General features: G+C 38.2%; 1 protein-coding gene across 8 annotated transcripts; it reads right to left on the reverse strand.

Annotated features, from left to right (window-relative positions):
• Positions 1 to 1,547: 1,547 nt before the first annotated feature.
• On the reverse strand, positions 1,548 to 21,375 carry LOC105919980 (polymeric immunoglobulin receptor). Of its 8 annotated transcripts, none has more exons than XM_021312246.2 (12): positions 21,278 to 21,375; positions 18,942 to 18,999; positions 18,394 to 18,720; positions 17,313 to 17,387; positions 15,414 to 15,737; positions 12,198 to 12,266; positions 11,591 to 11,665; positions 10,425 to 10,499; positions 9,226 to 9,552; positions 6,279 to 6,599; positions 5,871 to 6,164; positions 1,548 to 2,664 (listed from the first exon to the last, which is right to left on the reverse strand). In XM_021312246.2, exons 2-12 carry the CDS (start codon positions 18,976 to 18,978, stop codon positions 2,561 to 2,563), a joined length of 2,028 nt encoding a protein of 675 aa, XP_021167921.2. In that variant the 5' UTR covers positions 18,979 to 18,999; positions 21,278 to 21,375; the 3' UTR covers positions 1,548 to 2,560. The 8 variants fall into 8 exon arrangements, with proteins under 8 accessions (XP_021167921.2, XP_021167922.2, XP_021167920.2 ...); XM_021312247.2 differs by having other exon boundaries at positions 9,226 to 9,549; positions 15,414 to 15,740; XM_021312245.2 differs by having other exon boundaries at positions 15,414 to 15,740.
• Positions 21,376 to 26,194: the final 4,819 nt, after the last annotated feature.

A 26,194-nucleotide genomic window follows, 5' to 3' on the forward strand; every position in this document is an offset into this window, starting at 1 on the left:
ATAACGTACGTGGAATGTCAATTTTGAGAGATTTGATTTCAGTTCACCTTTAAAGAGAGGCAGAGACCCGGAAGGAGACGCCCGATCGTTAGCTCTTGTAGCATGGCATCCAGGCCTTCTTATCTTGCTTCCTCTGATTGTCTTGTTCTTTCCTCTAACTAGAACTGCGTCTGCCTGTTTTCGGGAAACAGCCCATGAGCCTTTCCAAGTCCCATTGTGTTCCTTGCTTTTTTCTCCCTGGAGAAATCTTCCTGTGTTTTCCAAGGAGTTTCCCTGCTGCTTCTCGACCCTCGTCCATGGCAGTCCAAGAATGCAGTCACTGCAGCTGCTGTAATACTCACCTGCCTGTCCACCCTCCAAATCCTTCTCCACATAGAGAACAAAGAAGGCACTGCTTTCCTATCTAGCACAGCTCTCAAATCTCAGACTCTGTGAGTTGTTAACCTCCCCCCCCCATGAACTATCATATTCTCCTTCACAAGCAAGGATTTACCTACACATCTTTATCATCATCCTCCTTGGTACTTACCACTTGGTTTTAATTGTTTTTACCTTTCAATTTTTTGTTTGAATCTGTTGCTTTTATGTGCAGCTCTTTGGCCAACAATTGTTCTTGTGCTATATAAATAAATAAATAATATACATTTTAGGTGATTTGATCCTGTAACCAGATAATTTTCCCTCAGTATTTTACTGACTGATCCAGATATACTACTGCAAACTTTAAACATGTACATTAGGTACCAAGTGACAATTGAAGATCTTGTAACTCATAACATGTAAATGACAAGCGCGTTTGTAGCATAAGTTTCCAACTTGCTTTACTTCTCCTCTTGGAGGACCTGTAGTGACACAAGTCAATGAAAGTATCTTCACAGTTCTTTGTCATGTCATTTAGACCATCCTATCAGCCTATCACCTCTCAGCCACCAGCCACTATCCAATCAGCTCAGCCACCAGCCAATTAGCCCACATCAGCTCCATCTGGTGCCAGTAATTACTTCCAACTCTGGTCACCTGTTTCGCTGACTACTTCCACCTGCCTCAGCCAACTCCTCCCTGCCAGAACGTCTCTTCTTGTCTGAGCTCATCTTGTCTAGTGTAATGTGCTTCGATTCTACCAGTTCCCATGTGCTCAGCCAGCTGGACTCTTCTGTTTGCTTCTCTAAAGAGAGTTGCCTGTGTCTGCATGCTGCAGTTCGGCTTTTTTCCCCGTGAGCTCTGCCCATTCTGGCAGTTCTACGGTCCACATCACCTGCTCTGGTCCCTGCCTGCCTACACTGTCAGCCATTAAATCCCCTGTTCTAGTCTGGTTCCACCTGCATCTGTTCATGTCTAGTCCTGCTTGCCTGCCATTACTCATTCCCTTAGAACAAACATTTAAAAAAAAAAATGAACTGTGTGTCTGGCTGAATATCGGGTTCACAAGCAGTAACCTTTACAGTTCTTGTTTGATGGTTTCCCATTTCTTTCCATTAAAGAACTGGTAAATTAAACTGATGAAAAAGATCTGTAACCACATAAAAGGAAACATGTAGAGATCAAGGTTTTGTGAATCAAAAAAGACAGTTTTATTGAACAAAACGTGTGAATTTACATGATCAAACAAATATCTATTCAATCTAAAACATTTTAGATACCTGTTACAGAGGCATAAAATAATCCTCATATCCTTCAGAGGATTTCAAGACTCCAAGAAAATTAGTCCCCCCAAATAAAACCTCAGTCTGTAAAGCATATCAGATTTATTGCTGCTTTCTCATGCTTTGGAATAGTAGCTTCCCTTTTATCTGTACATAGTTATGTTACATTGAATTCTTTTTACAAAGAGTTTGCCTTCACTTAATGCAAGATCATTGTTTAAATTCTCCATATTCTGTGTAGACAAAAAAAAACTAACGATATTTTTTTATTATTACATTATTATTCTCCTTGTATGGAGCCTGCTCTGACTGACACCGCTCTATAGACAGCTGTTTTCTGCACTTTTATTTATAAATGCATTTTTGGGACTGTAGGGTTTAAAATGCATGTATACATATTATTTTCCATAAACTGCATAGAAGTTGGTGGGTTTTTTTTTTTGCAGTTTTGCTGCACTTTTGATTAGATCTTCTTATATATTTCATTTCAATCTAGTTTTTTTTATTATTACTTGCTTGTCCCTTTGTACTTCACCTCTTTAAAACATAATGTGTTACATTTGGTTGTAACACATTATTTACACTTAATCAATTCCATTGATTAAGTGTAAATAGTGAAACATTCTCTCATGAAATTGGTCAGGATATGTATGGGTCCTAATGTTTACCCCAGCAGTTTCATAATACTAAAGTTTAGATATTCAACCCTTTTCTTGTTAAAAGCTTTAACATTATCGCATATCACACAGTGCCTTGCACATGTCGATGTGCCCTTGGGCAAGGCAGTTAACCCTGTTGCTTGCTGATCTGTGTATTGCTGTAAGAATGTGTGATTGGATGGATGTGGCTGTAGTGAAAAGCGCTTTATATAGTCAGAAAAGCGCTATATAAATTCAGTCCATGTAAAAGCTCACCTTTTATTTTTTGTGATATTTTTTCTTGTAAACCAAAACCAGAACAATTATTACCAGCAGCAGCAGCACAGCAGGTAAAGCAAGAAGAGCATGGTGAGCTTCATCTGCTATAAAAAAAAACAAAAGAAATTAAACATGCATACATATACAGTGCACTTACTCAATCACATCATAATGAATATTCAGGATTTTTGAAGTGAACAACAGTTAAAACTTTTTAAGCAGTTAATCAACTGGTAGTGGATCTCTTTGGGTTTTCATTTGTCATAAATCCAGGTTAGTAGGTTCCAGAGGCTGAAGCGAAGAAGTAGTTTGATTTACAAATCAGCTTTAACCCTATGAAAAAAGGCACATCTCAAAATGATATCAGTTTGGATTAAAAGGAATTTTATGACCGTTATGAATCTGTTATTTGTACAGAAAGCCATGAATATCAGTATGAGAGATTGAGGTGGGGGTTGTTGCATCACAAAGGATTTTCCTGCTGAAACATGCACTGAAAATCAAACATTGTAAACCACTTCTGGTCAGGGAAACTATATAAGAACCATAAAAGTCAATAAAATTACATCAATGAAAAAAAAATGCATACCTATTCTTTTAGAAGAGAGGGACACATCTAAAGGTTGCAGGATAGTAGCTCTCAAGGACTGGACTTAGAAAACCCTGATCTAGAGCAAGTGTGATGTCGGTTTGAAAGCTAAAAAAGGACCCTTTGTTACGTCCACCAGGCTCGTTTGGTGGGATAACATTACAAGGAGACCACACAAGGATTTTCTGCTTAAATTAAAACTGAATTTTATTAAATTATACTAAAGAAATAAAATCCCAAAGAGAGAATACCTAAAATAAGAAACCATGACTAACCAGAAATAAGCAAATTCAAAACAAACCTAACAAAACCCAACCATAAGACAAGCTACAAACCAAACCAAACCAAATGGGGATCTGAGGAGGAAGAGAGCCTCCTCTCTGCTGCATGCAGAGCAGCTTTAAAGCAGCAGAACACCAATCAGGTAAATGCATACCACCTGCAGAAGGCCTGTCTCTCGAACCCTAAAAGGAAAATAAGGCCAGGACTGACTGCAGCCGTAACACCTCCCCCCTTAAAACAGAGGATCCTACCTAGGACCTCTGTAACCATTTTCCTTTTTATGTTTGGTCTATCACAATCCGAAATCTAAGAAGGAGCAGCAAAAGAAGTCAGAAGGAGCTGAACTATTGAAACAAAACTAGATGTGTTGTTGAAAAACCAATTAACCTGATGTAAAAAAAACACCCATTAAGACAAAACACAAATGACTTAGACGATGGCAACATGTGACCCAAAAAGGGAGCACAACAGTCAAATGGATTATTACACGAAGTTACCACACAATACCACAAGTGGCAACTAATAATCCAAACCAACTAAGAACTGTTGACACCACAACACAAATGGTCACGCACACAAAGTGGTTTAAAACCCACAAGTTACCACGTCAACAAGTCACACAAGTGACCAACAAAATGTGGAGAGTCACACCAACAAAAAGGATCACCATCAGCATGGTCCACCGCCACACTCAAAAGTTACTGCTTCAGAAAGCCAGCAACACAAGATGTGATCCAACCACAAGTAGCTAACCTCTCCACAACACCAAAGGTCACAATACAAGCACAAGACAAACACTGAAGACGGACATCTCGGACAACAGGTTTATCACAACATGTCTTGCAGCTTCAAAAGTGTTCAGCTACTATACGGATCTGCTCTTTTGTAAGTTTTTCCCAGTAGCTCTACAGTTGGGGAAGACAAAAAACAAACAGTATCCTTTTTTTAAAAAAATATTCCAACTCACAAAACTAGTCAGAAAATACCAAATACTGTAACCAAACACTGTCAGGAAGTGCATGACTGGTTCAAACCAATGGCAAATCTCCATTTTCCTGCAGCTAACTAAGAGACCAGAACCCTGCCTAACCTTGGCCTAGTCTTCAGGCCTTCCTCCAAGAGCCAAGGCACTTGAAGCACCAAGATACCGCTGGCAGCAAATCCCTCCAGGTCAAGGCAGCAAACCACGGCGGTGCCCTCAGCCCAGAGTCCAGCCCAAAAATAACAAACTAAAATAATAAACAGGGTCGTCTAAAATGGAGTTGCCAAAACCACCAACACAACACTTACCTAACAAAACAGAGACTTCTCTCTCCCCCCTGTCCAAAAAATGTGCCAAAATCCTCATGGACCTCCAACTACATACAAATGGAACATTAAAAATGTCCAAACTGTAGTAAGGTTCCAAACACCTTAAACTAGCCCAGATATTTATCAGAAACCTGTAAACAGGAAACACACAGTCAGGGCATGTAACTGCAACCTGAAAACAAAAATGAGCCCAATTAAGCCTTATTAGTCCACATAAATCCCGGACGAGCCCCCACAAATGTTACGTCCACCAGGCTCGTTTGGTGGGATAACATTACAAGGAGACCACACAAGGATTTTCTGCTTAAATTAAAACTGAATTTTATTAAATTATACTAAAGAAATAAAATCCCAAAGAGAGAATACCTAAAATATTCTGTTAATAAATCCCGGACGAGCCCCCACAAATGTTACGTCCACCAGGCTCGTTTGGTGGGATAACATTACAAGGAGACCACACAAGGATTTTCTGCTTAAATTAAAACTGAATTTTATTAAATTATACTAAAGAAATAAAATCCCAAAGAGAGAATACCTAAAATAAGAAACCATGACTAACCAGAAATAAGCAAATTCAAAACAAACATAAACTTACATAAACTCCAAAATGATTGTTGAGATGTGCCTTTTTTACAAGGATAAAGCCTCCTTTTAAATGGACACTGTGCAGAGTCGTGGTGGGCTTCATCATAAGAGTCATTTACTGCAAGCTACTAACCTTTAAACAGAACCTCACTTCAAAAACGTTGCTACCCCTTTAACTGCAAGTCAATTATGATAATTAACAAAATCAAATAAACACTTGTTTTTTTACAGCTCATTTCAGCTCCCATGAACCAAACCTTGCCTCCAGATTTTTACTTTTAACAGCAAAAGTAAATCCGTCTTATTTAAAAAAGATTTAAAAGCGTAAACTAACCTAACTGCACACACACGGTCTAACATATTTTGATTCAGTCTGTGGTAATGCTGTCAAACAGTGCTGATTTACTTATTATGTATGTTTGTGTGAACCTAGGTTTACATGTATAAAAACACAAAACCCTGATCCAACAGAATTTTGGTCCTACTTTTCACTTTTTTACCTCTACAGTTGACTTAAGAAAAATGTGTGTGTGTGACTCTTACCTACTGACAGATAAATGTGGGTGTAGTTTCCAACACTTGACTCTGGACCAGAGCGACACCAGTATGTTCCACCATCTCCAGCTTCCAGCTTTGTAATGGTCACAGACAAAGAGCTGGGAGAAGCATTGGTCAGTGTAAACCTGCTTTGATCCATCATGTCTTTGCAGTTGTTGGCTAGGTCTCCTTTGCAAAGTAACATGGTGCCATTATGATGTTGGGGAGGATAACGGCACTGGAAAGTTACTGGCTTTCCCACAACTCCTCTGATATTTATTGTTTTCACACAACACCGCTCTAATGGACAGAAACAGAAGTATTATTGAGAAAAAAGTTTAGTTGATTTTTTTTTTTTTACTCCACACCAACTGTTATTCCTGAGATGACATGCCATTGCATTTTGCCCCTCACCTTTGACCTCTAGCTGAACAGCAGAGAAAACATCCAGACTTGAATTTCTTTGGACGCCACAAAGATACAACCCAGAATCGTTCAGGGTAAGATTGGAAATGGTCACCACGAATTTTCTTGACTTCCTGTCATCCATGAGTCTGAATCGTCCCCTTTGTCTGTTTTTAGAGGTGATTACTGCCTGCTGTAGACATGTGGAGGGATGATTTCCTCTGCAGAAGAACTTGAAGTTGTTTTGACACTGGGGCTCATAGGGACAGCTGATGGACACTGAGCCCTCCTCATCACCGTGGATTTTATTCACTGTGTTGCAGCATCTGTCTGACATGATAAGCACCAATGTAAAATGGCACAAACTTTGATTTAAAAAGCAACATTTAACTGAAAGAAACAAAATGCCCTCCAGGAAAAATGCTACCTGTAGCGACTATCAACCACCTCTTTAGTCGCTTCTGGGTGCAGGGAATCCAGGTTCTAACGCGCTTACACAAAGATGTCCAGACTGGAACATTTGTTGTGGGTGTTCCCATTTATTGAATGCAATTTCTAGATGAACAACAATCCAAAATCCCAAGTGGCGGTCTTTGACAATAGATAAGATGGACTGCAGATTATGGAGAGTGTGGATAAGGTAGAACTTAACCAGTAGGATATGCCTGAGAGACCAGTAACAACCGTGTGACCATCTGTCACCTGGACCCTTTCTGCCCTCTCACCTATATAGATTTCCCCTCTACAGCGCCACCTAAGGTAGAGCGAAATACAGGACAGTGTGTCAACTTGTATGTAAACAAAACATACCACCCAAACAAAAATAAACCAGGGGTCCGTTCTTCGTACGTTGCTTAAAACATCCGAGATCAAATGACACATCCAAGATGATTTCATCCGGCTAATCATGATCCGGCTAATTGGGTTCTTCGAACACACCTGTTGTTTACGATTAGTATGGCTGGATTGAGTTATCTGAGACAACTGCGCGTTCATGCGTTTGTTTAAAAGGGGAAATGTATCGATAGTAGAAACAATGATCAGCAGCGCTGCTATTGGCTGTTCAGCAAAGAACGCCCACAGTTTTTCTCCCAAGCAGAACAAGAGCTTGGAAGGTTATGCCGAATTTGAGTCATTAATTAAAACACCTCAAAATCTGTTAAAGCCAGGAGAGAGGGCTGACAAAAATCAGCAGACAAATTAATGCGTAAATACTGTCCATGGTAGATGTTTCTATCACTTTCTACAGTATGAATTTTTGCATTTTAATAATTTGATATTATTTGTTCTTTTGTATCAGAGCCTCCACGGGACCCACTAGAACATGGGAACAAGTAAAAGTGAAATACAAGAATATTCTACAAAATGGTAGCCTTTAATTATTATAGGCTACTTTATTTTAAAAAGGCACTTTTTATGTCAAGAGATCCAAATTTCAGTGTCATTCCTTAGACACGGGAAGTAAAGGACACGTGCAAACTGGGAATTTTAACAAAAAATAAATAAATCTTTATCCATAAAAAATGAAAATTTTCCTTTTCCAAGTCATACACAGTTTACACGGTAAAACTGTATTGCTCCGTGGCTAGACAATCCATCCATAATTTTTTCTAATACAATATACGGCTCGACAGGAAGCAAGCCTTTCAAAGTAAACAAAACTTCACAATAAAATGGCCCGAACAAATCTTCTTACTGAATAGGATAAAAATAAAAAGCAAACCATCATACAAATAACTTAAATATTTTAAATTTATGGCTCCAACACCACTTTTTCCTCTTTAAAAGCCACTGTTAAATGATGTGTTTGTCTGTTTATAACAGCCACCAAGAAAAATCTCTCTACAATTACACTGTCGCGCTGCGCTAATGGATCCTGTCTATTGCGCAATACGCAATTAATTCGAAAAACTCTGCAAATTATTCTTGCACCTTCCGCAACAGGTTGCAGTGGTAAAAATGGACATGGCTACGGCAGACTTCTCCATCTCCTCCGCTCATACAGCCGTGATCTAATCCTGTTTACATGAAATAAGCCTGCTCTCGAGCAGGCTTAAGCTGGCGCACATGTTGCTATGACAACAAGTGCAGGATGTCTTTCGAAGAACCAAACGATCCAAGATCATGCCAAATCGTCAACAATGAAATCCTGCTAACTGAGTTAGCGACGTACGAAGAACGGACCCCAGACCCAAACTATACCCAAACACCAAGAATTATAAATGGCTCCTACACTAACTTTATTTTCTGCTCGGTCATCAACAGAGCTGATTTAGAACTTGTAATAATTGGAACCTTATCATTGATTGTACAAATTAAACCTATTTATTTCTTTGTATTTATTAAATTAAGCACTGAAGGTAGCACAGACATCCTTTTCAAACTGAGTATACATATAATTTAAAAGAATAACTGAAAAAAATGATTTCACCTGCTTTAGTAAATAACTACATAAATCAATGCATTTAAAATGGTGTTGTTTTTGTTAAAGGTATAGTGGACAATCTTTTCTTTGGGGGGGGGGGGGGCATGGTCCCCTTTTCTATTGGTTGTCCTACATATGACGTGCTCACATAACGTCAGTGTGCTTGCCTGTTCCTTGCTTGTTTCCTCTTGCTGCGCATGTGCACTTCTAGTGTTTATGTTAGCATTGGTTTCATTCTTGCTGCTCCACTGCTCTCACCATATACTTTGAAAACGGCTGAGAGTTGCAAGAATAAAACTGTCTTACAAGTTTATGAGAAAAAGAGGAAGGAGGAAGAAGAAAAAACCAGAGTGTATTTGGGAGATTCTTTCACACAATCCCCCTGATGAGAGGAAGAGCTGCCAGGATGGTCTTGCACAGACATGCAGTAATTCAAAAAAGTAACTGGGATGTTTCTTTCTCTCTATATTTTCTAGAAAAACCATCCACTATACCTTTAACTGAAATGTTTCAAACACCTACTTAATTTACCTGGTTTTAATTCCAGCTTCACTTCAGTGAAGGGATCTTTACCCAATCTGGTCACTCCACACAAGTATTTCCCAGCATCTTTAAGATGAAGATCAGAGATGGTCACTGTGAAGACTCTTCTTGTTTTGTCATCATGGATAAAATATCTGGTTTTGGTTTTTTGTGTTGTTCTAACAAGAACATCACTGTAACCACAGTCATTGTTGCACAGGTACTTCTCATGATCCTCAAATCCTCGATCATACGGGCAGGAAATCCTCACATCTCTGCCCTCGTATCCAAACACATGGATCAAACCTTCAACACTGCTCACCCAACTCGGAGCTGCTGGAGACAGAAGACATTAACTTGTTTTTTATACATTTACTTTCAAATAAATTACAGCTATGTTCATTATCAGGAATCCCTGTAAGAGGCAATGCAATATAAACTTATATTAAAAATAACTTCTGCTTTACATGGATGTATAAAATGTGTTTTAAACAATTTATAACTGTAAATAAGTCAAAACATCCTGAAAAATCACTATTTCACTAGACATTGAATTAAACACATCTTTATGAAATTATTTAAAGAGATTGTAGAAAAATGTAGAAACAGTAAGCAGAAATTATGAAATTATCACATCTGGTCACTCTTAATATGTGTCTGACAAACCATCTGTTTTTCAGCATTCCTACACGCTGGTCTCTCATTGGTTAATAAAATATTCTAGGTCTGTCCTCGTGACCAGACCTAGAATATTTTTGTGAATTTTTTGTGCAATTCATCATCCAATCTAAAGCATGACGCCTGTCAAAGTCACACCCCTGACAGATTAGAGAAGCAGGGGTGAATGTCAATCAAACAAACAGACGCCGCGGAACGGTTAGACAGCAAGAACACAGGAGAGAACTGCAACAGTGAAAGAAAAATCTGCTGTCATTTAGGCTCTCCATGGAAAACAGACTTGTTGTGTGAAATGACAGTTTTCCATCAGAAAGTCAGAAAACATTTTCTGGCCTGTAGGAGGGGAGAGAACAAATGATATTCAAGTAGAATTTATTGTTTATTGTTGTAAACCAGCAGCAACTTTCTGAGGCATAATGTAATACATACACATAATAATTGATATGATCAGATGAGTTACATTTAATTTCCCTTTGGAATTAAAGCATTTTTGAATTGAATTTAAAACCACAAATTAATGCACACTGTACCTTCACTCAGTTCCTCAGAGACCGGTGGTGCAGTAGTAATGATAGTTTTCCCTACGGTGCTCTGAGGCTCATACACTGTCAGAGAAAATAAAATTTGCAGCAAAGCCATGTACAATGCAGACGACTCTCCATGTGGCTCTACGGTTCCCCAGGAGTGAATGCTGCTTGTCGGGACTTTGATGCAATCAACTGGTTTCCTTATATAGGACATTTTTGACCAATCTGTATAATCTGACCCAATCTGTATAATATGATTGAACTTGATTTTGTAAAGTGCCTTGAGATGACATGTTTCATGATTTGGCGCTATATAAATAAAATTGAATTGAATTGAACTGAATAGTACAGGCATTTCTGAAAACATTTTGGACTTTTGATTTTGGACATGGAAAACAAATGGTTTGAAAGAGCAGTGAAAGATCTTGGTCAAAAAATAAAAGCCATCACAGAGGGAGAGGATTGCGCTTCTAACTCCCCAGTGTTTACAGTTTGGTCCTCCAACATATTCCTGAGAGATTAAATCAGCAGTCTCTTCTTGATACGGGTGACCAAGTACTCCACTCACACCAAGAATTGAATTGAATAGCTTCTAACGACCCAGGGCAGTGGCGGGTGGGTCATTGATTTGCATCTGACTTAAAATGCGCTTAGGAGGATAGGTCTCCTTGTCCTTAAAAACAGCAGCGCACCAACCGCGGGTTGCTCAAGTTGCGAGGCACCAGAACTGACAAAGACTCCTGGATAGGTGTCCAAACGTTTTCAGACAGAACTGAGCGAAAGTCCCGTGACCTCCCATTTAAGCCTGTTTGCTGTCGCGATGACCCGGATAACTGAGAATTTGCACAAGCATGTTTAGTACAGTTCATATTTGTTTACTGTCCCAAATAAGTCCAAAATTTGTCATACCCCTGGCAGGTTTAGGTTTGAGGATATTGTTTAATTTTAGAAACATGCTTATTCTGACTGGCGAACTGTCCAAGGTTTACCTCGCCTCTAGCCCAAAGACCGCTGGAGGAAGGCACCAAAGAAAAAGCACACACACCCTTGTTTGTGTGAACTCCTTATCGACAAAACACAGCATTAAATCCTGATGCAAGACATAAACTAAGCCTTAACTAAACCAAAACACCAAATGTGTGCATATGTGTAAATAAACACACATGTACCTTCAGTCAGTTCTTCAGAGACTGGTGATGTAGCAGCAATGATAGTTCTCATTGTGCTGTTCTGGTGCTGATACACTGTTAGAAAAAAACTTAGTACAGTTCATATTGTTCACAGTGAGCTGTCATCTTTAGTCAGGAAACATATCTGCACATTAAGATTAACTTAAACATCAAATCAAAGTATGTAAAGTAACTAAGTTTATTTGATTAGCCATCTTCTCAGACAAAACCATCATAAAAACACATTTCACAAAAAAAAAAACAATAGGTAAAATTTTAAAGGTAAGTTAAAAAAATATAACGAAATTAAAGATCCAACAAAAAGGCTGTTTAAACAAGAAAGTGGTAAGAATCCTCACTGCTGTTGTTACTAAATTATATAAATATAATTATTATGACCCAACACACTGGTCATAGGTATAATTTCCTATGCTTGCTTTCCGTGTTGCAATAGGCAGACTTACAAATTAATCTAAATAATGTTTTGTGTGAGAGTGCTAATCTTTTAGGGGACAAAGTATAATGCTCTAATCTAATGAGTGAGAGGCTTTGTTTTAGCCTGAAAACTGCTTTCTCTGTTTCGTTTGTGGTATGTGGTTTTACTCACCTGCTGTTGTGCTATGTGCTGGCAGATCCTCAAGCTTTTTTTCTCTGCCTGCATTATGCTCTTCTTTTTCTGAAACAACCAACGAACAAAATGCGGTGAAATATGTCAAGTATCTCATGCAGCAGCTCCTGCTGCAGTTTCAAGGGCAGCAATGATTAGTTGAGGTCATCCATAACATCAACTGTAATGAAATTGCAGAGGTGCTTCGAGAAACCATTTAAATCATTTTTCTGCTATGCACTACTAGAAGTTGTGGGCACAGTAGGATCCACTGTTTGCCATCACTGCTGTCTGCCAGCAGGTTGAATGTAGCCAGAAAGAAAGGAGCGGAAGAGAGAGCGTGGTGTGGAGGAGAGGTTAGATCTCGCGAGAGCTATGCATAAGTAAAAATGGTGATATACACATGATATCGATCCGATCCACCCAGGTAAGAACAAGCCAATTTTTTAAAGATAAACAAAGTAACATTTAAATATTAACAATTGTTTCATATTTCACAATAAAACATACTGGACAATGGAGACCTTGACCAGCCTTGAGAGCTGCCAGGACGAGTGTTTTGACAGCATCGTAATGGGGAAGCCGAAAAGTTCCACGAACACACCATCAACAAAACGCTCCCGTTCGACTTTCTGGAATCCATAGAAAAGAAGCTAACTAGTCTGGAGGCCAGTTTTGCCTTGGTAGAAGTTCTACACAAGAATTTTCAAGCTCTGAGAGAGTCGCTAAAATACAGCTAGCTTTTGTCACAGCTTAGAATGAATCGCTGAGAGAGGAAGTCAGGAAGCTCTCCAATGGAATGATTCAGCTGTCTGGTCAAAATAGTAAGATGAAAGAATCCATTCTGGACATTCAAGCCCAAAGTATGAGAGATAACCTCGTCTTTGCCGGTATCCCGGAGCAGCAAGATGAGGGTGCAGAGGAAACAATCTGTGAGTTCCTCCGGCAGCAGCTGCAAATCCCGGCTGATGAGGAAAAAAATCGTCACCATCCACCGCGTTCACTGGCTCAGAGTTAAGAAGCCAGGTAAAACCCAGCTTTGGCCAATTGTAGCTAAATTCGAGCATTACAAGCATAAAAGCAGGTCAGACGTCGGGGCAGAGAGCTGCGAGGAACAAATTTCAGAATCAATGACCAGTTTCCAAAAGAAATCCTTGATAGAAGGCGATTATTATTATTATTATTATTATTATTATTATTATTATTATTATTATTATTATTATTATTATTATTATTATTATTCCCAATCAGGAAGAAATACATGGCTGAGGGTGTCAGGGCTACAGTTGCTATAGACAAGTTTTATATTAAGGGTCAGCTGTTCAGGGATCAGAAGGTCACTCCATGGCTTTAGCAGCACAACAGGTGAATTTAAAGCATGTGACACCGGTAAAAAGAGAATAGAATTGGACACAGTGATAAATTAAATGTATGTACAGCTCAGCCAACATTTGAAGGCTATGTTGGCTAGTAAAGACTGGGGTTCTGGTTCCCCTGGCGTTTGCCTCTGTCCTCTGGGGGGCGGGTCTTTGGCTCCTCACAACCACTATTGAGCATTTTTCTTCTGGAAAAACCTTACATACACAAGCACACTCTCACAGGTGCTTAGATTCAGGTGCTTACAGATTCACTTCTATAAAATATCTTTAGCTGTCACTTTATACATTCGTATTAAATAATACGAATTTGATTCATTGTATATATGAAGATTGATCCATTGTATCTATGAAGATTCACTGTATATAACTTAATGCACCTTTCCTACTCTGCACCTACTTGTATGAACTGATGTGGCAAGTGAATTTCTCCATTGTGAGATCAATAAAGCCTATCTTATCTTATCTTATCTTAATACTGTATATTGATCAGTGAATGTGTCAGGGCGTTGGTTGCTTGTACTTGTAATACTGTAATGGTTGGCTTTGTTCTTTTTATATATGCAGGTGTAAAAAACTGACTCAGAGGATGTTATATTGCTCTCTCCATTTCCTCTCCTCTTTCTCTTTCACCTTTTATCGCTTTCAGCATTTTGTCTCATCTGTTTATCTCCTTTTTTCCTCTTTTGCCTTCCCATTTCAGTGTCTATTGAACATGAAATAGTCCCAGCGTAAAATCAAGTAAAGCTTCTTGCATATATAAATCAAGGGGAGTGCTATGGAGAAAGCAGTAAGGCTCCACTTGTGAAAGTAAAATCTGTTGTGCTCTTTTTGCCATTAAGACAACAATTGTTAATGCCACATTGCCAGACAGGAAAGAAAAAAAAAAGAAAAAGAAAATAATGTAGACTGAAAAGCATAGGTTTTCATGTATAGTTTCTCTCAGTTTATGGCAGTCCTTGAGCAACTTGCACACACCACAGAGCGGTGTACCAGCTTGTTATCAGTTTTCACATTTGACATGCATCACACATGTTGAGTATGAGTGATCAGACAGAAATAATCAACATCCTCGTCATCTTTGTGTCCTGATCTTTACTGATCCTTCTGTTTACCTTTTCCTAAATTTTAATTTGATTTTGTGACAAGGTTGTTGTGTAGCTGCCAGAAACATACCTCTAATCTATAGTTATTCAAGCAAACGTATAACTTTTTCCCCCTACTTCTTGTTCTTGTGCCCACAACTTGTTGCGTTTCTCATCTTTAACCACAATCTCAACAATACTGGAAGTAAATGAGTGAAAAAGCAGCCAAAGATGAAAATAAAACTTTACGTTAAAGATCAAACTTTTTGTACCTTTGCATGTTCTTATTCTTCCTTTCCTGGTTTGTCACTTGTTTTTTATTCATCACATCTGCCATGTTTCATCTTCCTCCCTCGGCTCCTAGTTTTTTCATTTTCTCCCTGCCAGGTCCTTTTCTTCTTGATGCTAGATTATTATTTTTTTTTGTTTCCATCTTTTTGTTGCTTTTTTTTTTAAGATTAATTAGCTTTTTCCCCAGTACGACACTTTGCCCAACACTCTGCCTCCCCCTTTTTCATCCACATCATCACCCTAAACCCATTTCACAACATCTCCCATTATCTAAATTCTCTTTAGTATACATTATGGTAATTATTTATTCTAATACATTTGAAAATTACAAAATATGTTTTCCAACTAAATTATAACTGTGTTAAACACACTAAGGTGTACTAGAAAAGTAAATATAATTTTATACTCTCTCACTGAATCATTTTCGGGGTTTTTGTTCAGTTTGAAACGGTTTAATGATTTACCTGGTCGTACTTCCAGCTTCACTTCAGTGTAGAGATCTCTACCCAGTATGGTCACTCCACACCAATATTTCCCAGCATCATCAAAACGCAGCTCAGAGATGATCACCGTGAAGACTCTTGTTCTTTCGTCATCATAAATGGAGTATTTGGTTTTATTTTTCTCCGATGATTTAATAAGATAATCACTGTAACCACAGCGGTTCTTACACAGGTACTTCACATGATCCTCATATCCTTGACTGTAAGGGCAGGAAATCCTCACATCTCTGCCCTCGTATCCAAACACATGGATTAAACCTGCAGCACTGCTCACCCAACTTGGAGCTGCTGGAGACAAAAGACATTAACTTATTTCTTATACTTTTACTTTCAAAGAAATTACAGCTATGTTCATGATCAGTAATCCCCAAAAGTGGCAATACAATATAAACTTCTGTCTTTGTATGGATGTACAAAATGTGTTTTAAAAAATGTATGCCTCTGTAAATCAATCTAAACATCCTGGAAAAAGCACTATTTAAATAGATAATGAACACTTCTATGATGAGAGGGTGTAAACACCCAATTGGACCTGTATTTTAGTAATAATATAAGATGAAAAAGTGTAAAAGCATAAAACATATTCCAGTCACTGAAGTAAAATAGAAAAATTCTATGAGCAGTGGTGGCTTGTCAAAAGTCAGTACTCTGCACCATCCCTATCAAAATTGTTGGAAAAAAGTGTAGACACAGTAAGAATAAATCACAAAATAACAAAAAAGTAAGTAACATCTGTTCACTCATATAAGGACTTTTGATTTTTCAGCTTCCTATTCCATTTTGGATTTATTTGAGGTGTTTTTATTTAAGTCTAAAACCATACATTTTAACAGTGATGGACACTGGATAAACGAGTGTCTGTGAGCCTGGATTACCTTTTGGTTTCCCCAAGACTAATTGCTGGCTTCTCATTGGTTACTTAAAGATTTTAGACCTGCCCCCGGGCCCAATTAGAGTTTCTTTTTTTTGTATCATTCATCCTCCAATGTAATTCATGATGTCTATCAATGCCACAGCCCTGACAGTTTAGAGATGCAGGGGCGAATGTCACTCAAACAAACAGATGCAGCAGATAAATCAGCCGACAAGAGAACAGGAGAGAATTGCGACAGTGACAGTAAATCTGTCATTTAGGTACTCAATGGAAAAGAGACTTGTTTGTGGATTGACAGATTTCTGTCAGAAAGTCATAGAAAATTTTGCTGGCCTGAAGGAGGGGAGAGAACAAATTATATTGAAATAGAATTTATTGTTTGCTGTCGTAATCCCCAACCTCTAGCCCATCCCAATTAGTTTTTTTCCTCCAGCTGCAACTTTCTGGATCATTACTTTACACATATATAATAATTGATATGCTCAGATGAGTTACAACATTTAATTTTCCCTTGGAATCAAAGTATTTTTGATTGAATTTAATCCCACAAATAAATATACACTCTATATTCACTCAGTTCCTCTGAGACCAGTGGTGTAAAAGTGATGGTAGTTTTTTACTTCACTGCTCTTAGGCTGATCAGAGAAAACAAAATTTTAGCACCATTCATATTTGATTACTGTCCCAAAAAAGTCCAAAATGGTTCATACCCCTGGCAGATTTGGGTTTAATAATAGCATTTATTTTTAGAAACATGCTTGATATGACTGGCAACCTGTCCAATGTCGCCAAAGCTAGAGTTGGACACCAAAAAAACCTGTTAAAGCTTGACTGTAATATTCAAATGTTAACTGAAAAGCACACACACTTTTTCGTGTGGACCCTCAATCAACGCAATATTAAATCCTGCCGTAAGACATAAACTAAGCCTTAGGTGAACCTAAATACCAAATGTGTGCACATGTATAAATAAACACACACTGTACCTTTTGTTAGGTCTTCAGAGACTGGTGATGTAGCAGCAATGATAGTTCTCACTGTGCTGCTCTGGTGCTGATACACTGTTAGAAGAAAATAAACCTCTTTGAACATTTCTACAGTAAGCTTGTACGGCAAACATCTTGGTACATTAATATTAATGTAACTTAAACATTAAATCAAAGTAAGTAAAGTAACTACATAAAGTTTATTTGTTCAGCCCCTTTCCCAGATAAAACCATCATAAAAACACTTTTCTTAAAACAAACAATAAATTATTAAAATTGAGAGCAGATAAACTTACTCAATAAAACTCATAACATTCTTTTCAATTGTACACATAACTTGAAAAAGAAAACGAAACAAACTTGAGCTAACACGCTGTGAGACCAATAATTGAATGATATGTACGTCTGTTGTCGATAGCGTCAGATTATTTTATGTGAAAACATTTAAAATCATAAGGGTATTTTGCTTGTCTAATTTAATATTTTAATATATATGTGCTTTTAGATTTTTTATTATGAGATTCACGGCTCATAAAACATCCTGGTCTGTCTGGATCTAACATGTCCTATGGTTTCCAGACAAAAACTGCTTGCTTGTATAACTGTGCTGACCTGTTATGGTAGGAAAGGTGGTCCATATGTTGTGTCTCGGTTTCAACTTCTTTCTGTGGTATATTCTTGCTCTCCCTTTCCTGGTTTGTTTTGTCAGGTATTTTTCTGCTCCCCCCCTCACACTTGATTTTTCTGCATCACATCGACCATGTTTGAGTCATCTTCGTCCTTCAGTATCTAGCTCCTAGTTTTCATTTGCTTCCTGCCAGGTCCTCGCCGTTCCTTTAACAGTCTTGTTTCCTCTTGGTTTTTTTATTTTCTTGTGGCTTTCATTTCAGATGAATTAGCCTTTGCGCCCAGTAAGACGCTTGTGTCAATGTGTTTTTCAGCTAAATAATATTTGTATTTAATACACTAAGGTGTACTAAAAATAGTAAAATATGATTTTATCCTTTCTCATTGAATCATTTTTTGGGTTTTTGTTCAGGGGAGTGATATGTTTGGATTGTGAAACAGTTTAATGATTTACCTGGTTGTACTTCCAGCTTCACTTCAGTGTAGAGATCTTTACCCAGTATGGTCACTCCACACCAGTATTTCCCAGCATCATCAACACGAACATCAGAGATTATCACTGTGAAGACCTTTGTTCTTTCGTCATCATAAATGGAGTATTTGGTTTTATTTTTTTCCGATGATGTAATGAGGTAATCCCAGTAACCACAGCGATTCTTACACAGGTACTTCTGATGAGTTTCATATCCTTGACTGTACGGGCAGTAAACCCTCACATCTCTGCCCTCGTATCCAAACACATGAATCAAACCTTCAGAACTTCTCATCCAATTCAGAGTTGCTGGAGACAAAAGACAACATTAATATAGTTTTCATATATAGAAATTATACCCTTTAACAACACATACAAATGACCACATAAACAGCATCACAACTTTATTTCCCTGAAACTAATTATAATAAAAAGCAGCAGTTGTTACAAATGTTATTCAAAACTTACGACCAGGTGATAAATTAACATTAATCTGGTTATGTTTCACAAAATCAACTCAGAAAACTTACTGCACAGGAAGAGCAGCAGGTTTTGAACGCTCCACATTGTTATGTCCCTTAAGACAAACTACAGTAAAAATAAAGATAAACCACAGTGAGAAACATTTTGATTGAACCAAGGTGCATCAATGTTGTGGACAGTAACCTGGTGAGTTCAACACTTTTCACAAAAGTCTAAATGATTAATATTCACACTCATTACCAACTTTCTACTTAAACAGAAATTGTCTACTTTTAATTTGATTCCTATAAACATTTTCAAATACTGTAAAAACAAATTCTGCATTTCTTTAAATGTGTTGAATATGTCTTAAAAGTGTTGAAAAAGAAAATATGTACAGACTTATAGAGTGACAAACAGCTCACTTTGTTCATTTATTTAATTTACATACATGCATATAGGAGCAACTGCAGTTTTGATTTATTGCTTGTGTCATCCTAAGATTATGATAATCTTTGTGACAAAAATATACAGATGCCAAAATATCTGCTATTAAATCAGACACACCTTTTTTGACTTTCTTTAAAATAAATCTCTTGACTTCAGACTTTATCTCAACTAGTAAACATTCAATAATTTTGAAACTCCTAACCAAATAAATCCCTGTTTAGATATCTGAATTATTCATTGTATATTACATAATATGTTTATTATTTGACATGTAAAAACCGTACGAGTATTACACCTTGTTAGAAAGTAGAGTTTTGGATTTGTCAAAGATTAATAAACAAAATGATTGGATTTTTACCACCAGATATTCCCTCTAGATCCCTTGGTGATGTTGGATAACTGAATCCCATTCAGCCCTGATCAAAATGATCTGTTATTTGCTAGTTTCACTCTCAAAATGCCGGTTTTAGTATGAGCGTTATGGATTATTCAAGAGAATCACAAACAGTACAGAGTTTCTATGTCATAAACTACATTGTTTTGAGGTAGTGATAACATCACAGACTGGCAACAATACTGACTTGATTGTATAAGTAATTTCTATTCAGTGTGAGATACTCCCACATAACCCCCTTATAGCCTAAAATGTCTCCTTTACTCGCCTTTTGTAATCAAATTGCCAGTACAGTATAAAAGAACATGCTTTCTGTGTAGGGATGGGTATCTTTCACATTTCAACCCATACGGTACCAATACCAGGTACCTGGGAATCAATACTGTACTAGCTGTACCTATTTTCAATACTTTTGTGTGTTTATGTAGCAATAAATGTTAGTTTATTAATAAAATCTAAAAAAAAAAAAATCAGCTTAACATATTTATTTCTCAATATATAAACTTGTTTGGATCTACAAATAAACCTCAGCGCACCTGAAAAAATTAAACTCGACAGCTCATATGCAGTAGGAGAGTGAGAGTAATTAGTACACATGTCAGGGTAATTAGGTGGGAAACAAAGAAGTGCATAGATTAATGCATGTAGAGGAACAAGGGGGAGGAGAGAAACTAGCAGGATCTAAGAAGAGTGAAACATAATGGGAGAAAACAGAGTAATGCAAAATATACAAAGAACAAAGAATTAATTAAGAACTTAAAACAAATGAATTAAAATGGCTAAAACTAGAGAACATCGACAACAGGGGAAAACAGAGACGTAAAATAAACCAATAAACACCTCAGGATCATGACACCATACAAGTGCTATGTACTTCTTGTTATGTCAGGTTACCTGGTATTAGTTGGAGTTATTGTGATTATATTTTAGCTTGCTGTTTAGTTTGACTGAAAAGAAAAAGATACACATGCTGGAAATTTGCCTACATATTGTTTCTCTTTTTAAACTTAAGTAGTAGTAACGTACTCATATATCCTCATACAGTAGAAACTATTTTTGGTATATGGTTGTTGACTTCTGGCTGTGTGTCTGAAAACAATGCAGCTCACTTTTTTTTTTTTCTATTTTGTATTTTATTTTAATTTACTATAATCTTTTTACCGGGGTACACAGTAGTACAGTTAGATAGAGGTGATGAGCAACAACAGACCACAATTTATATCAAATTCACAGACATAGAACAGAGACGCCAATTATATATAGGTAGTAATATAGAGCAACAGCCCCACCTAGTGGTAGACCTGGTCAAAAAAGTGTCCCCTTCTTTCTACAGGCGGGAATTAAAGAGGCGCAATTCGACAAATAACCTACTCTTATACAGGAAATACTGAAACAGCTTAGTCTGTTGTTCTATGCCAGAAAGTGGCAAACAGGCAGTTAGTAATGGATCATCAGCATCTCACTAAAAAAAACCCTGAATGAGCGATTTGAGATATTTGTTGTTGAAAAGTGTGAAGAAAGTCTAACTGATAAAAATCTTCTTTGACAGAGGTAGCTCACCTTTACAGCAATAAGAGAAAATCCGGTTTGTTGTAGAGGGCTTATTAATAAACCGTCAGGCCCAGGGGTTGAGTTTGACTGCTAATGGGTGGGTGGGGAGGGGCTCTGTTTTGTTGGTAGTGGGGTGGGGCGAGACTACAATAATGTAACAGCCACAGTCATTCCTTTCCAATGCACACATTATCAATTTTATTTATAAGTCTCTGGCTGCTCTTTCTGTTTTAACTGGAGATGATTTTTTTTGTCTGTTTTTTTGCTTGTTTATTAAGCTTCGACAGATGAATCCATATAGACCTAACAGTCAGCGATGATCCAATAATGTGTTTCTTTATGAACACCAAAGATAACAGTTTGACAAGAGAACATAATATTCATACCCCCAAAGATTTAAAATAGGGACAATACATCTCTAGGGCCATGTTGAGTCATTTATACAATGCCTAAATTTAGGTGTTTGTTGTTTTTGTGCTTTCTTTTTTTTTTTTTTTTTTTACAAAAAGTAGCTAGAAGACAAACTATTAACAAATCCCTTTTTGATGCTGTCAGGGTTTTGTCTGATGAACCCGAATTCAGCCACACACTGAGCTTAGTTTTATTGAAGAGAACCAGAGTCTTGACTGAGCAGGAGGATGTAAATGGGAGGGTAGCTGGAAGACCAGAGAGAGTTCTTGGAGGTGCAGGGCTTTGGTGGATCCAAAGGGTGCAGCAGAGAGAGTTCTTGGAGATGCAGGGCTTCGGTGGATCCAAAACGTGCAGCAGAGAGAGTTCTTGGAGGTGCAGGGCTTCGGTGGATCCAAAACGTGCAGCAGAGAGAGTTCTTGGAGGTGCAGGGCTTCGGTGGATCCAAAACGTGCAGCAGAGAGAGTTCTTGGAGGTGCAGGGCTGCTGTGGATCCAAAAGGTGCAGCAGAGAGCGTTCTTGAAGGTGCAGGGCTGCTGTGGACCCAAAAGGTGCAGCAGAGAGAGTTCTTGAAGGTGCAGGGCTGGGGCACAGAGGTATCAGGAGAACCAGCAGCAAAGCAGAGAGCTTACTTGGAGCACAGGGGAAGCATGAGATCCAGCAGCAAAGCAGAGAGTTTACATGGCTGACAGATGTGGAGTGAGTGGAGACTGATGACGAACCAGCTACGAGGAGCAAACTGCAGTGAGCTTATACAGAGAGGCTGGTAGGTGGAGTGAGTACTGACTGATTGGTGCCTAACAGGTGTGACTGATTGCTGAGGGAGTGAATTCTGAGCTGTGTGAGAGGAGGAGGTGCTGGAAAATAATAGAGGGAGATAGCCAGGCCAAAACTGAACCATGACAGATGCCACTTTCAGTACACTGACAGTGAGTGTAATGACACATATTTCACAAAAGAGGAACCTTCAGCTTCAGTGTTAAGAAAGGAAGTGAAAAAAAAACAAAATGTTGCATTCTCAGAAACTGAAAAAAAAATATTTATCTTTGCTTCTTTATCTGTGCTAAGACTGTTCTAAAGAGAAGTAAATCAATTTAAGATCAAAACCTTATGAAAACATATTTACGTCTTTAAAAAACTATGTTTTTGGTTTGTATTTTAGTTATGTGTATTACTCCAAATATTTAAAGTGACATATGACATTTACTTGAGTCATGTTTGTGCAGCATTAAACTTATTAGAACTATAATTATAAATAAGTTAAGATTGCGCAAGACATATCGCATCACTTTGTTTTGTTACTACATTGTGCGTGGTGTGGACTGTGGTTCGGTATTCCATAGTTTCTCGATTTTATCCTGATTCTCTTTACTGTGACATCTCTGTTTCTAGCACATAAGCAGCTTTAAAATACATTTTCTTTTGTTGCACTTTAAATTCAGGAACGCTTTGTGTTTCAAACATTGTTTTTTTTCTTGCCGTGCTAAGAGGTCGCTAGCCTAGCCTAGTTTTAGCCCTACTATAACTTATTTCTCTGTCCCTTCACTAGCATCTCTGTCTCTGTCTAAAGCAGCAAATACACTGGGTGTGTAATGTAAGTGGTGCAGCTTACAGGTGTTTTTAAAAGCGTAAATTTACACCACATGCTGCAAAGTATGCTCCACAGCTGTGTGTTTCTGCACAGAGTAAAAATACCGCCACATGTAAAGAGCACCAAGTAGAAGCTGTGCCTTGGCCTTTTGTCCTCTAGTTGATGAAGTGTTACGAGAGGAAAGGCAGTGAGCTTGGTGACAATGGGTGCATCCCATCAATCAGCAGTGTCAACAACAAGGTTACTTCTACTACCCATTTATTCCTTGCCAAACAGGAGCGTATAAGGTGTCTGACATTACAACATCAATCTAATTTAGACCCTGCGTAGTGTACATGTGTTTTATGCTTCTAGTGTAAATTTATTGACTGATTAAAATGAAAAGCTAACCTAAGCGCACGATGTGTGTATGCTGCTTTGCTGCGGTTACACGCTGGAATGCGTCTGGTGTATTTCCTTCTAAAGTCTCCCCCTCTCTCATGTTCTATGCGTCTAATGTTCAGGTATTCCTCTGCCTTCCTTAGTGAGAATGGTAAGTGTATTATATGTAGTATTTTTGTTACTTTAGGGGTGAGGGTGTCAGTATTGGAGGCCTGACTCTGTGATGTTGAAAAACCAACAGCTAGCCGAGGCCCCTTAGCTGGCACGGAGCCACAAAGATTAGCTTCACACAGCGGTCCACCAGGAGAGCCAGCCGGGACCTCAGGCCGGCTGGGTGACAGTAAGCATAGTCCTAGATCCTAGCCCACGGGTCACCACCAACCTGTCTACGTTTCTAACACATTTTCCCCACTCAGCGGGACAACCACTGAGAAGCTGACTCAGGTAATTGGCAGCTCCATAGTCACAAACATGATTTTAGAGACACCGGGGATTATGGTCAAATATTTGCCAGGAGCCAGAACGGTGTCCTGAAAACGAGGTGGGCTACATTGATAACTGTTTAACTTTCTGGGGAAAACCTGGTCTGATCCAGAGAAATAGCATCATTTAAAGGTATACTATGCAACCGGGGTTGATTTTCCAGCGAGGCTCCCACCAGAGGGCGAAAGTAAAAGCGCACTGTCATAAAGATGCTCAGCTGTTCTGGTTCCTCCGTCAAGCCAGGCGCGGTTGTTTTGAGCTTAGCAGACAGGTGAACGCAACGAAAAGTAAAAAAAACGGCAGTACAAACAATGACTAACATAGTGAAAGTATAAACATCAGGTAGATGATGCTGCCGCCGGCCGCGGTGGTAGCGTCTTGCCAACATTCAAAAAAAATAAATAAATAAAATAATAATAATAAAACTCGATAAGCTTGCATGTTTATTTGACGTTAACATGCGGTTCTTTGTTGTTGCTTTCGCGCATGCATATAGTGAATACCAGGGCAAAAACACATGGAGTTCTCGCCGTAAAGCAAGACCGACTCTCGCGGTGTTGCACGAGAGTTCTGAACCTGTGTGTGCGGGCCGAGAGCTCTTGCAATTGCGGTATTTCCCCCCCAGACGACCAGGGCGGCCGAGAAAACCTTTGTTCGGCCTGAAATGACTCATTTAATCATCCAAAATGGTATGGAACACATTAATTAACTGAAAAATGTTGCATAGTATGCCTTTAATTTTGGATAGAGCAGCTCTTCTTTCTAAGAATCTGGTCGGATTCATTAGTTCTCCAAAATGCAGACAACCCAGGGTCCAGACCAGGAGGCAGAGCCGTAGTTTAACACACCTCTCTGCAGCTTCTGTACTGTTACCCACCTATTACCCTATGGAGACAGCGTGTTGCCCATGGCCAGAACCAAATAGATTAAAAACTGACCTGAAAGGAGCAAATTATGAAAATCTCATAAAATCTAATACGACTCAACTTGAACCAAAAAAAAACCCAGACACAAAACAATTAATTATGGTTTATTGAACAAAAGATCTCTCTCTTCATAGAAAACCTTATGTTCATAAGATCTCTCTCTTATTGAACATTAGGAAAGAGACTTCTTATTACTTACATTTTCACATTCCCAGAAACCCAGAGTGAAGAGGAAGAGTGGCAACCATCTTTTGCTCAGATTTATTAATTATTCCTAATTCTTGTTGTCGGGGCAAGAAAAACATGAAAAAAGGTTGTTTCCATGTGTGAGCTTTAACGGTGCCTTGAAAACATTCATGTCCTGTGACCTTTGAACATTTTTCACCAATTTGTTTACTTCTGAAGGTGATTGGTGGTGCAGAATTTTAATTAGGTGTATCAAAGCCAAAGGAACTTGAATGGTGCAATTGTCATTTTTGTTAGTAAATAAAATTACAAACTATGCATCATTTTCCTTCCACCTTAAATTGTGATACTTTGTGTTGATCGTTCACATAAATTCCCAATAAAATACACCAAAGCTTGTGTTTTTAACATCACAAAATGTTGAAAATCTCAAGGTATTTAAATCCTTTCACAGGACACTGTATGTAGTCTAAACTACCTGCTTACAGTTTGTTGTTCCTTAGGCCATTTATGAAAGTATTTTGTTCTCAACAGAATAACGTTGTTATCGGACATTCTTCTGTTTTTTTACCTAAGTGAGAGATCCTAAGAACAACTTATGCCATCCATGAAGACTGCTAAACAAGTTCCCATTTCAATCTGATATAAAGCCTTCAAACACCCCTTCCTATTTAGAAGGTTTAAATATTTGTGTCTTTTCATGCTATGTTTTCATGTTTTTAATAACTCAATGCCTTGCTTAAAATATTGAAAGGAGCAGCAGTGCAATGGTTTGGTGAACTAATCATTAGACATGGGGGAAATGGAGGAAATCCTGTTATTGTGCTAATTTTACTCAGCTGCCAATCCTAAATATTCCAAACATCTACAGCCTTGCCCTTAAAAGGGTTTGATGAAACTTGTAATGATTACAACAGTAAAAAATAGATTCACATACCTTGTATTGTTTCT

Source organism: Fundulus heteroclitus, chromosome 5 (assembly GCF_011125445.2).
Source record: "Fundulus heteroclitus isolate FHET01 chromosome 5, MU-UCD_Fhet_4.1, whole genome shotgun sequence".
Classification (NCBI taxonomy): domain Eukaryota; kingdom Metazoa; phylum Chordata; class Actinopteri; order Cyprinodontiformes; family Fundulidae; genus Fundulus; species Fundulus heteroclitus.

Excerpts from the sequence above, each read along its gene's own strand:
- LOC105919980 (XM_021312245.2), bottom strand. The coding sequence starts at position 18,978 with ATGTGGAGCGTTCAAAACCTGCTGCTCTTCCTGTGCA. Across the intron at positions 11,666-12,197 it reads AGCACATAGCACAACAGCAG|TGTATCAGCACCAGAACAGC; the intron begins GTGAGTAAAACC and ends TTTTTCTAACAG. Across the intron at positions 10,500-11,590 it reads CTCTGAAGAACTGACTGAAG|TGTATGAGCCTCAGAGCACC; the intron begins GTACATGTGTGT and ends TTTCTCTGACAG.